Below are 12,316 nucleotides of genomic sequence, written 5' to 3' on the forward strand. Positions count from 1 at the left end.
TGCTCTGGATCAGTGGAATAAGGCCACTCAGATGATGTACCTTGATGGGAGGGCTGGAGAGAATTTTTTTCAAGGCAAAGTGTGACAAGCCACCAATTTGTTATAGTTGAAGGTTTTATTGAAATAGTTATGCCTGAACCTTCTGTTTCCTTGTTTATTCTTGTACAGTGGCTAAAATGAACTGAAATTTAATGGTCATGGCTGGTATCTTAAGATTTTAAGGGATTAGTATGTACTGAAGCACTGTAATGCAACTCAAGGTAATAATTTAAACCAAGAATCACAAGCAGCAAGAACCAAGGATAGCCCTTAAATATGAATTACTGCTTTACAGTTATGTATGTCGGTGTCTGTCCCAAAGCACGTGTGTTTGGGAAAATGCAGCCCTGGGCGCCGTCCTTTCATCTTGGTTTTCATCGCTATTGATCAAGCAAAATCTCTTTGCATCATGGCCGAGAGCACCATGGAGGGGATGGCACTTCAGAGGTTTTATTCCCCTTTCTAGGAGAGCTGTTGGAGGAGCAGCGTATCTGCTTGCTGTGATTTGTAGCTCCTGTTGGTAGTACCTGGAAAACTTCAAGTTTTCAGTAACATTCAGAGATTTACTGTAGGGGTTTTAGCCTCCCTCTTTGCAAGCTTTGTGCTGGTACCAGGCGCTGCCTGGCCCACCGTGGGCCTTCACATCACTTGCTATCATTGCTGTGCAATATCCACCCTCTTTCCTTCTCCCTGAATAAACTCTGCAAGGATCTTGGTGAAGTTAAACACATATTTTTTTTTGTATATATTTATTTTTTTCCTTTTGTTGCCGGTGATGGGATTTATGGTGTGATCTTGTGCATCATCCGCTTGAATGCACCAAAGGAAACCAAGCCAAAGTCAGGGGCACATCTCATGGCCCTGGGATTGCAACCAACTCTCGATGGCGTCAGGATGGTTGGTGTACGCTGTGTAAATTAAAATAGTAGACAAAAGCTTTGGCAAGGGAGAAATATGAACGTTGGACGGGGAAACTTGAGAAGCAAGACCCATTTTAGTGCAGAGCAGGAATCATTTCCAATCACCTTTTTTCTGTTTCTCTTTCAGGCTGTGACCGTGCGAAACTCCATGGCAAAATCGTTGTACAGCGCCCTGTTCGACTGGATAGTGTTCAGAATTAACCATGCGCTCCTCAACTCAAAGGACATGGAGGAAAGCACCAAGGTAACGTCTTGCCAGCTCTTTTGGCTACAGTCTTGGGTTTTTAAAATAGGTAACTACGGGATAAAACATTACCCAAGCTCCTAACAGCATGTTGCTTAACATAAAGTTAATTTTTCCTTGGTTAATATTTTAGACTGAGTTTTTCATTGTTTTAAGTTGGGTTTGCTGAGCCGGAAAAGGTGAAGCACCTCGAATAATATATCCTCCAAGCAGCTGGGGAAGAGGTTTTGTGGTAGCCTGTTCCCCCACCCACTCCAGGAGCAATGCCAAATAATTTTCCTCTTGTGTGTGAAACTATAGGACTGCATATAATTGAGGAGAAAAAAGGGAAATCTTGCTAATGCAAGGTGTTTTGATGAAGTTGCTCCATAAAATTAATTAGAAAAGATGAACAAGCTGTGGTGTCCGTAAGTACTGAGGTAGGACATCTATAACGAGCAGAAAAGTGAGATTAGGGGAAAAAAAGGTCACGATGGGAAGAGCAAAGCCAGCGCAGTGCCCAACTGCTTTCCCAAAGAATTTATGGAAGGGATGTCATGACGTTTCCTGCGATAGCGGGGCTGGATGCCGCGACCCAGGACATCCTTTCCAAAACCTCTCATGTATTCGTCCGTGCTCATCATGGTGGGGAAAGGCTGACCCCAAAAAGCGTGGGTGTACAGATGCGTCCAGGCACGCAGCCGCTTGCAGCTCGCCAGCTACCCTTGGCTTGGAAATTCTGGGCATGGGCCAGCAGCGTGTGTTGGGTTTTTTTTGGGAGGGGATTGTACATCCAAGCTGAAGCTGCAGCTGCCAAGAGGAGGATTGTTTTGCTAAGCGCTAACATTACGTTTGAATTGTGCCGTACGACCAAAGTTGCAGAGGCTTGCAGTGTAGCTGGTCCTTTATTTAACTCTGTAGAAATGCTTGCGGAGTGTGATTATAGACTGGAAATAAATACATGCGTATAAAATTTGGTAGTATGCTTTTCTGACAAGAATGGTTGTTAGCGGGGATAACATCTAGTGTGTCTTCTGACTGCACATGCTTCCTCTCCCTCTGTTTAATATTTTACCAAAATTGTTGTGTTCTTTCCTGATTTATTTTTCCAAGTCATCAAAAGTTTTGTCTGGCTGTCAGGAAAAAAAAAACCCACTGTGTATTTGGTGAAGCAGGAAAGGTGGATTCATTTTGACAAGGAAATGCATCTCAAGTACTAATTGATTATTTTTTTCTTTAATGATCCAATGATTTTTAAAAAATATTATCTGGTCTGAAATATTTAAATACAAAATCAGACTAGGACACTATTGCTTGCTTAGTCAGCATGTCTGTAATAGCAGGGCACAACGGTAGGTGTTTATGGGCCATTAAACTTTGATTCCCAACCACAAATCTCAGCACGTAAAAGCCAGAACAGCCCAAATTCGTGCTGTCTTCCAGCATCGCCGCTGCGTATTAACCCTCTGCTTCCTCCAGCCAAGACTGCTGTGCAGCATAACCACCTTCCCCTTGTCTGTCTCCCTACATCATCTCATGAATTCCCAATTCCCAGTTTTCTGACCCGTTTCTTTTTGCCCGGAATTGCACAGGGTAGCAAAAGATCCAGGTCAGGCAGCAAGCACCGGGAGCTGGGAGTGGCGTTGCCCTTGTGCTGGAGCAAATCCGCCTGGCAAACACCCAGAAACCGGGGCTGCAGGAACATGCGAGGCGGTCCTGGGCTGTACGCAGGCCAGGTTTTCTGAAACGGGAAGGCAGTGCACAAAATTCCAAGAAATACATATTTCTAGAGGCAGGAGCGTGATTAGGTTTATCTTCAGAGTGCTCTATGAACATTTATTGATTTTCACAAGTCTCCCAGAAATCATGAAGATACATGAATCCTGCCTGGTTTATGGGTAGAGAGGTTAAAGAAGAGAGTTTATGTGCATTGCAGAGAGCAGCTTTGTTAAACATTGACTAGCCAATTTTCTCTCGAGTTGTTCTATGGCGTCACCTCCTCACCCCTTTTTGTAGCCCCTGACTTGGGATCCTTCCAGCACAGAGGGAGGAGAAGCACCTGCCTGGACTGGGCAGGGCTGGGAATAGCTGCTCCTTTGCCCTCAAGGAATAACGTCGCTGCCAGCAAGCGGCCAAGGGCATCCCGGGCTCTGCGGCTGCTGCTGAGACACCAAACAGCAATTGCCACCCTTCTTTGCCCTGGAGGAACTGAGCTGATGCCGATTAATTTGTTTTTTCCTACCACTTCACAATCCTCTTGACATCCTTTTCAGCTTGTACTCGGAGAAACCCCAGATGAGGGTATAGGTTCTTCTTAACCTCCCATGTGTAGTCTCAAGGTTGGGCAAACACCAACAAGTTAACTGGAAGGTGGACTTGGGAGCAGGGGCATCTCCAGACCCTGGGATTAGGTCCTCTCTGCAAGGCAAGGTTTCAGCACTTGGATGATGTCTGCTTGCTGGCATCTACTAGCTCCCTCAAAAAATCTCCTAAACACACCGAGTCTCCGATTTATGAAAGAAAAACACAGTCTTGCACCTCCCCACGAAAGGTTGCTGGCTCCCAAGTTTGCAGTGGGCGAGCAACATGCAACTCACCTTGCAGCAAATGTCCTGGCTTAATCCCAGCTCACAATTCCCACCACTATTCCTCTGACTTTTAAAATAAATTTTGAAATAATCCCGCAGGCGGTGAAGGTTCAGAAGGTTGTTAGATGATGGATTTTTGGCAGAGGGCTTGCTTATATGACAGTCATGTTATGCAGAGTCATGTAAGACTCAAAACCATCTGCATTCAGAGTGCATATGGGAGGAGACCTGCAGCTGAAGTTGGTGAGAAAAATGAATATGAAACTATATCTCTTCATGAGAGTAAATTTTGATTTTAGTAGTCATCCACAGCTGTCCTATAAAAAAAAGCTCATGGAGAGCTTGTATAGCCTTCACAGAAGTTGACTTGACCAGATCTACCATTCACCTGGTTGTGGTAGCTTGGGGCTTTGACGTGAAGGCTGGAGGTTGCAGAAGGCGGCGTTGCCCCAGCTATCTAGGACAACCTCATTGACCAAAACTCATCCTCAGTCGAACCAGCAGTGGACATAATATTCCTCAGTGCAGGCTGCACTTGCCGAGGAGGCTATTTATAGCTAGTTAAGCCAATTTAATTGCTGGTGGGTCATGTAGTTTGGTGATAGGTGGGAAGAAGACCTAGATCCTAACAAAGACCATGCCCCAAGAGAACTTGGGATAATGGGAATGGAGGCAATTTTCATATCCCAATATGTGTGTTTATTTGATGTCAACAGTAAGGAGAAGATCAAAAGATGAAGCTGGGTAAAAAAAATAAACACCCGGCAGTTGTTCTTCCACTGTTTTTCAAGCCAGTATTTGGAAGATGTAAATCAGACCTTTGATATCCAAATTTAGTTAAATGTACAGTGAATTATTTTGGGAAAACGCAGTGGGATTTGGCTTATCTTGCTTGCTGACAGGATCTGTAGCATATTATTTCTGAAGAGAGTTGTGAATAAGTTATTTGATACTGCTTGTTTTATGCTGCTGTGTATCGGTTTCGCTCCAACTCCGCTTTCCTTGGTCTTCGCTCTGTCGCTTTTACCTTCTTTTATCTTCTCATGATCCCCTACAAACTGTCTGAAATTTAACCTTTATTAATGAGGTCAGAGACTTTTCCTCCTCTTGAGAACTGGATTACAAAACCCCAGAGTGTCTCATATTTAATTCCCTTTCCATAAATTAGATTAAGAATTGCTAGAAGTCCGTCTCGTTGCTTAAAACGATGATATAGTGTAAACCGTGGTGGACTAAAAGGCATTTCTTCTGAGGTTTTTTTTTAAGCTTTTCCCATTTAGTTCTTGTCAAGCCTTTTCATTTCTACCTAAATAACCCAGCTGCTGTTTTCAAATGAGCTGCTGCACACGTGGTGATGATGGTGAATGCCAATTCATGGCCATGAAGAAAATTCATGGCTGAATTCAAGAAGAATTCATGGCATGAAGAAAATTCATTTAAATTTAATCAACTAGTTAATTCTTGGCTATCTGACCTCAAACAGAGGAAAAATTGCTGAACGTGCAATGGGTTTCATGCATATCTGTTCATTATTTTTAGGTCCCAACTTCTAAATTTGTAGCAAATCACTACCTCTCACTTTATACAATAGTTCATCATATATATTGTGGTGATGTAGGTTGGAGTAGTCCTCTTAGATTTAGTGGCAATGGGGTTTTGTTTGGGGTTTTTTTACAGTATTGGCTTTGGAATATTGTAAAAAAAAAAAAATTCAAAAAAAATTTAAACGGATAAAAAAATAAAATTAAAAAAATTAGCTTTTTCCCCAGAACTGGAAGCAAACCTATTTGTGATTGCCAAAATATACCTCCCTGGTGGAATGACATCACCAATGTGTGTTTGGGGTGACATAAATCAGCTCCAACGATTGCTATTTATTGGTGGTTTGGGAATCGGAGAGCACGTGGACGCAGCTTCAGGACTGCCATTTGCCCTTAAAACTTGTGATTGGTATTTAAATGTCACGACTGTGACATTTTTAGGAAAGCATGAGGTCAATTCTGTCATCTCAACCAGAAAGCGGTTCCTAACCCAAGGTTAGCCCAAATTTTAAAAATCCTTGTAGATGCACACTTTTTAATTGCAGAAATTTTGCTATAAATTTGATATATTAAGTAATACAGTCGTCTGCTGCAGGCTTGTCTGTGCTGCCTACTTGTTAATTTTCAATATTAGTTTTGATAAAGGAACAACATTAACATATAAACTAGACTTCACTAACTGAGGTCTAAATTAGATTACATCTTTGCATGATTTCCTTATGGCACACATTCAAAGTGTGAATTTGAAACTGAAGAATTAGAAGATTTGTAAATGTAAAATTGCTTTGGTGATTTTCTTTAAATATTGAACTGCCAACTTAATCTTAAAACCCGCCAGATTACATGCTATTGTCAGGCAGTTTAAAAAAATAATTTAATTTACACGTACCTCGGTGAAATAGGTTTTTTCACCTTGCTATAAGAAATGACTCTGTACTGGTAGATTTGGGCTACTTTATAATGGAAAAACTGATATAACCCTTTTGAGTAGGTACCCTGAGATTTTTTTTTTTTTTTTGGCCAGAAAGCAGAAAAATAGCCATAAATTCCCAATTTCTCATTTTTAAAAGTTTTACCCACTTAAATGCATTGACCTCTTTCTTTCGGGAGCTCTGCGATGCTGCCTTCTGCAGCAGTGGGCAAACAGCCTGATTCACCCTGGAGCTCTGCCCCAGTTTCTCTGGCGTGAAATTCTGCAAAAAAAACCCCCACATCTTCAAATTGGTGTTTGGGAGGTGTTTGGGAGTTATCCCCGCATAGAGATGTGAGAAAAATGTTGGTTTTCCCCATGTAACAACCACGGTAGAATTAACCATCCTCATCCGGTATGTGCAGTTTGATACCGGGAGTGATTTTGTTAAATGCAGGTTATTAATTTTTTTGAGTTTTGTGTATTTTACCTGTCAGACCTTGTTTAATTTTGTGTTTCAGTAAAACTTATGAAAAGACAGCTTCAAAATATAATCTTTTTAATAGAATTCTTTTATAACTGAAATAGCCATTTTTTCCCTATATATAACTGTTCTATTTTTCTTTATGAAGGTACTTACATGCACACTTTAAAACACATTTTGTAGCAGTTTTGACACAGTAAATGAACCAGCATTGAAAAAAAGGGGGAAAGTTTTTTTTTGTGCTCAGTTATTTCATATTAAATTATGTTTGTGAATGTTTGAAAACCCCCTTTAAAGTGTTCACTCGTGGCAGGGGCTCAACTATGTCCACAGAGCATCAGCACGTCGCATGTGAGAGCCAGTGTTGGTAATTCCATAAGAATTCTGGAAGTGTGAGCGTTTTATCTTCTAAGTCTTGTTTTTATGTCATGCAATAGAGACTTTTATCTAGGGTAATTTTGGGGAGCTCTTGGGGATTGTAGGGAGAAGCTTGGAGGGCGGTGGGGTCAGGATTTGCTTATAGAGGGGAGATGCGAATGGAGCATCGGTGTCGTAGATGAGAAAAAGTCACTCTGTGGTGTTGCCATCATCACTTTTTCCGTGTATAATACAGATAAAATATGAGCTGCTCGTTATACAAAGAGTTCAAGGAGAATTCTTACTGAAATCTATTTTCCAAAAAAATGAAGCAGGGGATTTCTGCTTGTTAGGCTGTCACTAAATGAGCGTATCTGTGAACGAAAGGGTTGCCACGTTCATTGGGACAAGCAGGAGAAGGATGCTTGACCCTCAGGAAGCAGCGAGTGAGAGCGAATCCCTCTGCCAGGCTCAGTCCTTGGTCCAGTGGCTTCCCATTTTCCATCTTCTGGTCAAACGGCTGTTTCTCGTGGGCGTTTTGCCAAGTGATGCAAACGTCTGGGACGCTGGCCAAGGGCCTTCAGTAGTCATCCTTGTCGTGGCACGGGTGGGGATGAGGAGGTAGAGCCTGGCCCTGGAATAGGGAGAAAAACCTGGACAAAGGATAAAGTAGCCAAAGACCTCTTGGGAAAATGGGTTAGAGTCTTATCGTTGTGCTTATATGCTTTTTTAAATTGTGTTTTCACTTGTTCCAGTAGCTGAAGTCCGTATCATACAAAGCTTCAACTCACAAGCGGGGTGGCTGCTCTGCCCACAGCAGGTCTGTCTGTTCCAGCCGTAGGTGGTTCCCTGGTCAGGAGTCAAGCACAGAAGGAATATTTTCCTCCCACGTTATGTGGTCGGTTGAAAACGGACAAACTGCAGCGCAGAGAGACTTGTGGGTAGTCTGGTTTATATTTCTGGCAGTGGAGTTAGGCTAGTCTCGGGAAGGGAGTCTTAGGAAATCCAGAGTGCAAGATAAGAGCAATAAAATTAAAACCAGGGTGCCTGGCAGCTCTCAGGTTCTTCTGAGGTGGAGTTTTTTCTCCTCCCTGCTTGAGATTTGGTTCATTTGAGCAGTGCTAGTGCTTTTACCTTGCTTAATATTTTTATTTAATTAATTGTAACGTATGAACAGAGCCCATGTGTAAGTGAGATGCCTTTGGTTAGACCCCAGAGTGTGGTTCACTGACGAACTGCTGATGGACCTCTCTGTGCATGTGTCCTTCAGGCTCTTCCCTCCTTTTCTGATGACAACAGGCTTGCTAGGTGGACAGAGCCTGAGTTTTATTTATAACTAATTATTAATTACTTGTTTTAACAGAACAGTAATATACATGTTTGGAAGTTGCAGCAGAAATTATACCTACTTAAGCTTGTTTTTCACCCTGGCTCCCTGTGTCATTGAGGTTTATTTGCTGTCACATCCCCATGTCCCTCTTCCCATGGGTTTATCAAATCCATCCAACAGGCAGAGGGCTCAAGTTTTATGAAAACCAGTACCTACACGAAGCAGAAAGGTCCACATTTCTAGTCTCATTAAGGGAAGGAAGGATAGTTTGAGCTGGGGAATGATGGGTTGCACTTGCTTGTGGCCATACATATGGCTGGGGGTCCCCTACCTCCTGCTGGTATAGGGGAGCAGGGTTGGTTTGGGTGGAGAGGAGGGGGCCAGGAGGTTGCAAAACAAGCTGTAAATTCATCGTGGTCTTGGCCTCGTTTTGCCAACACAGAAAACTTCGGTGCGTCCACATCTTGATGAGCATCTCAAGAGGTCTTTGCAGGTTAGAGGAGAGACCAAGCAGGCTTTGGCTCTCCAATTTGGAGAAAAGGCTGATGTGGGATACAGCTGATGTTTACAAAATCATCAAAGGGGTGGAAAAAGAGGCAATTTAGAACTGTAACTCACCAAAACCTGCAATTTATGTTATGGGGTATGGATTTAGTAAAAGGAAACACATCTCTATTGTGAACTTCTAGAAGTTGACCTGAGAGACTGTGGGAGATCATAGTGTCAATGGGTTCCAAAAAAAATTGGATGATTACCTCTTTACACATCTCTTGCCCATGAACTAAAGGGAGCACAGAGGTGCCTCTCCATCTCCATCATCCCAAAACTGTGGGTGCTAGTAGAAAGGGGTGACAGGCCACAGAAGAGCCGTGTTGACATAATGAGGATGGGGTGTTCTGCTGCCATGGTTGGAAATGCTGGACTGGAGCAGGGCTGGGCTGGTCCTGTAGACCATTTCTTGTGTCCTGGTGGCAGGCGCTGGGATGGCTGTGCCGGAGCATGGGGCCCTGGGACAGCATCCTTGGGAAATGAGGCTTGGATCCCTTCCCTGCCCAGACACCTTCATTCAAGGCAAGCAGTAGCTGAGTCTTCAAAAGGGCACAGAAGGCAAGGAAAGCAGAGTCTTCAACAGTCTTCGATCATTAGGATAGAAAAAGAGCTTTTGTTTTATTTGTTTAACAGCTCTGATACCTAAATTTTTAATTATATAGGAACCTGACTCAGGGGATGGATTTGAGCCCTCTTTTTCAGCAGCATTACTATTTTTGCGTTACTTTCTGTCCCTTTCAATAAGGCGAGAGAGAGTCAGCGTTTCCAAAAATCAGTCCGTCTGGGTTACGCTTCTCAGTAGGAGACATTCACCATATCCATCTTATATGCAAGGTGGATATTTTCTATTTGATACTATTTTACTTCTGAACAGACTTATTTTCTTTTGTTGCAATGGATTATTTCTGTGCAAGCACCTGCCGTGGAGGTGTTTCATCGTCAGGCTTGCAGCTGCAGCATGTTTGCTTAGACACCCTGTATTCACCTTGTAGCCATGTTTCTGTGGACTGTCTTCGTGGTGTAAGCCTTTTTTTCCCAACCCTACCCCCGTTTTTTCCCTCAAAAGATAAGTATTGTCTTACATCCACTAGAATAACTTGGAACTGGGTTCAGGTTTCTTCAAAGATGGCGGTTTGTTTATAAATTAAAAAAAAAACACCAACTCTATAAGGACTTCTCTTTTAAAAAAAGGCCATCTGTCCAGATGTTATGTGCTGTTTCTCTGATGTAGGTGATGTCTTCCAGATGGCATAATATCAACAATTCCAGTAAAAATTAAAAGTCCTGCTATTAAGTATATTTAATTCTGTTTGTATGCTTTTGATTATGTACTGCGTACAAATAATCCATTTACTTCATGTGATTTAATTCGCATTCTTACTTTTCTTGCAGACTTTATCCATTGGAGTACTTGATATTTTTGGGTTTGAAGACTATGAAAATAATAGTTTTGAACAATTCTGCATTAACTTTGCCAATGAGCGCTTGCAGCACTACTTTAACCAACACATCTTTAAACTTGAACAGGTAAGTCTGGAAATATTTACTCTCTGATGCCAATGAGTGTTGACATGAGTTTGTAGCACTGATAAAGTTCTTAAATTGTCCCTTTAATTCTTGTGAATTAAGGAGCATACATTGAATTATTCAAATTTAACTTCTAATTTACCCTATGACTTACTGCTACCTGTAAAATAAAATCCAGCCAGAGATTTGCAGGTTTTAAATAAACATTTTGGGATACAAGTATCCTCAAACATCCTGAAGACCTTAACCGTTGCTCTTATGTCTCCTTGATGTGTGCTCAGAGGGCTCATCCGTCAGCACTTTCTTTCTTGCTTTTGTCTGGTCTTGCTGCTGTGTCATTTAATATCACATAAAAGTTATTTTTCAGCATCTGTTGAAAATGCCAACCCATCTTCTGCTTGTTTTTTGCTTTCCAGTGTTAATTTGTGGGGAGGGAGGGAAAATGTCACTCTCATACATGTTCTGCAAGGTCAGACTTGACATCCTTACGACCTCCAATAGCCATGGTAGATGAGGAAAGGCTGAACTTTAAGCTTTGCTTTAGGTTTGTTAAAACTAGGTGGTGCTCTCCAGCCTCAAACTAGTGTGCTATAAGAGAGATAACAGAAATACAGGCCATAATTTAGCAAGTAACATATATGATAAGATGGCATAGTCTATTAATTAGGATGGGAGGAGGCTTTTCCAAACATCATTTGTTATCTAACAACACGCAGGACAAGAAAACTGCTAAAGTACACGCTGTTTCATAGGTGCACAACATATAATTGGGCTCTATAATACACTAAATATGTTATAGACCTTCAAAGTGCCTTTTTTTTTTTTTTTTTTAATGCCAGTCTGCATGCCCTCCCTTCAGGTGAAATTCTTCTTTGGGAGAGGTCAAGGGAAACCCTCCTTAGCATTAGTTTCAGTAGGGCTGGTATTTGATGAGCTGCGCTCTGCGGCCTGAGTCCAGCTGAGATCAAAGAGTTAAACCAGGCCTTCCCAGAAACCCTGGTAGTTTCATTTTGGGCCTCAACAGTGTTGTAAGAGAGCTGAAAAGTCAGAAAGAAAAGTCTCCTTGAACGTGAGGATGGTCAAAAATAAGCAATATAGCCCTAAGTGGATCATTTGGGGGATGATTGCTCTGGAGTTTGATGCTCCTCTGTTAACTCTCCTTTTTTTTTTTTCGTCAAGAAAGTGTAGCAGAGCTGCTCAAAGCCATTTTATTTTGTTTTTTTAACTGGTCTTTGTATGCTGATGCGCCTTATTCAACAGATGCCTTAAGAAATTAATGGGAAAACCTGTCTGTATTTCTAGAAAGTGGTCGCTTTTACCATTAGGCGCAATAAAAGGGCAAACTAAAAGACTGATGCAAAGCCAATATACTTATTTTTTTCTGATACACTTTTGAGAAGGCACTTGAGGAGGGAAGACCCTTCTTGAAAGCTGTAGAGACGTGATACCTTATTGAGGTGGGATGTCAGGGCACTCAGGTTTCAGCAGCCTCCGCTGGCTTTGCGGGAGCCAGCCAAGATGCCGTCATCCATAAGGGAATTCCTGTGCTTGGGCTGGGATTTCTTAGCAGGTTGGTACTCCTCCCCAAGCCTGGGGTATATGCAGGGCTCCTGATTGCAGCAATCTGTAATTCTCCTTGGACCAGCTTATAACCGCTGACCTAATTAGCTTTCTCCTATAAACCTGTCAAGTGCATGAAGTCATTAAAGGCAGTATTTGCTGTATGGGTGAGAGAAGTGGTTACGGAGGCATCTGATTGCAAAGGGCTCATTCGAATTCTTAATGCCGGAGCATGTCATCCATCTAGGGCTGGAGCACTGCGAGCTCTGCTGGTGGAAAATGTGGTCA

The 12,316-nt window shown here is 42.2% G+C and overlaps 1 protein-coding gene across 7 annotated transcripts in view; it reads left to right on the forward strand.

Moving 5' to 3' along the window:
- Positions 1 to 12,316, forward strand: part of MYO9A (myosin IXA) — a 188,701-nt gene that overhangs the window by 110,235 nt on the left and 66,150 nt on the right. For all 7 annotated transcript variants that reach the window (XM_063345594.1, XM_063345596.1, XM_063345599.1 and 4 more), the window contains 2 exons: positions 1,087 to 1,203; positions 10,334 to 10,468. In XM_063345594.1, the coding sequence (XP_063201664.1) occupies positions 1,087 to 1,203; positions 10,334 to 10,468 (252 nt within the window). The remainder of the gene's footprint in view (positions 1 to 1,086; positions 1,204 to 10,333; positions 10,469 to 12,316) is intronic.

Source organism: Chroicocephalus ridibundus, chromosome 9 (assembly GCF_963924245.1).
Source record: "Chroicocephalus ridibundus chromosome 9, bChrRid1.1, whole genome shotgun sequence".
NCBI lineage: Eukaryota > Metazoa > Chordata > Aves > Charadriiformes > Laridae > Chroicocephalus > Chroicocephalus ridibundus.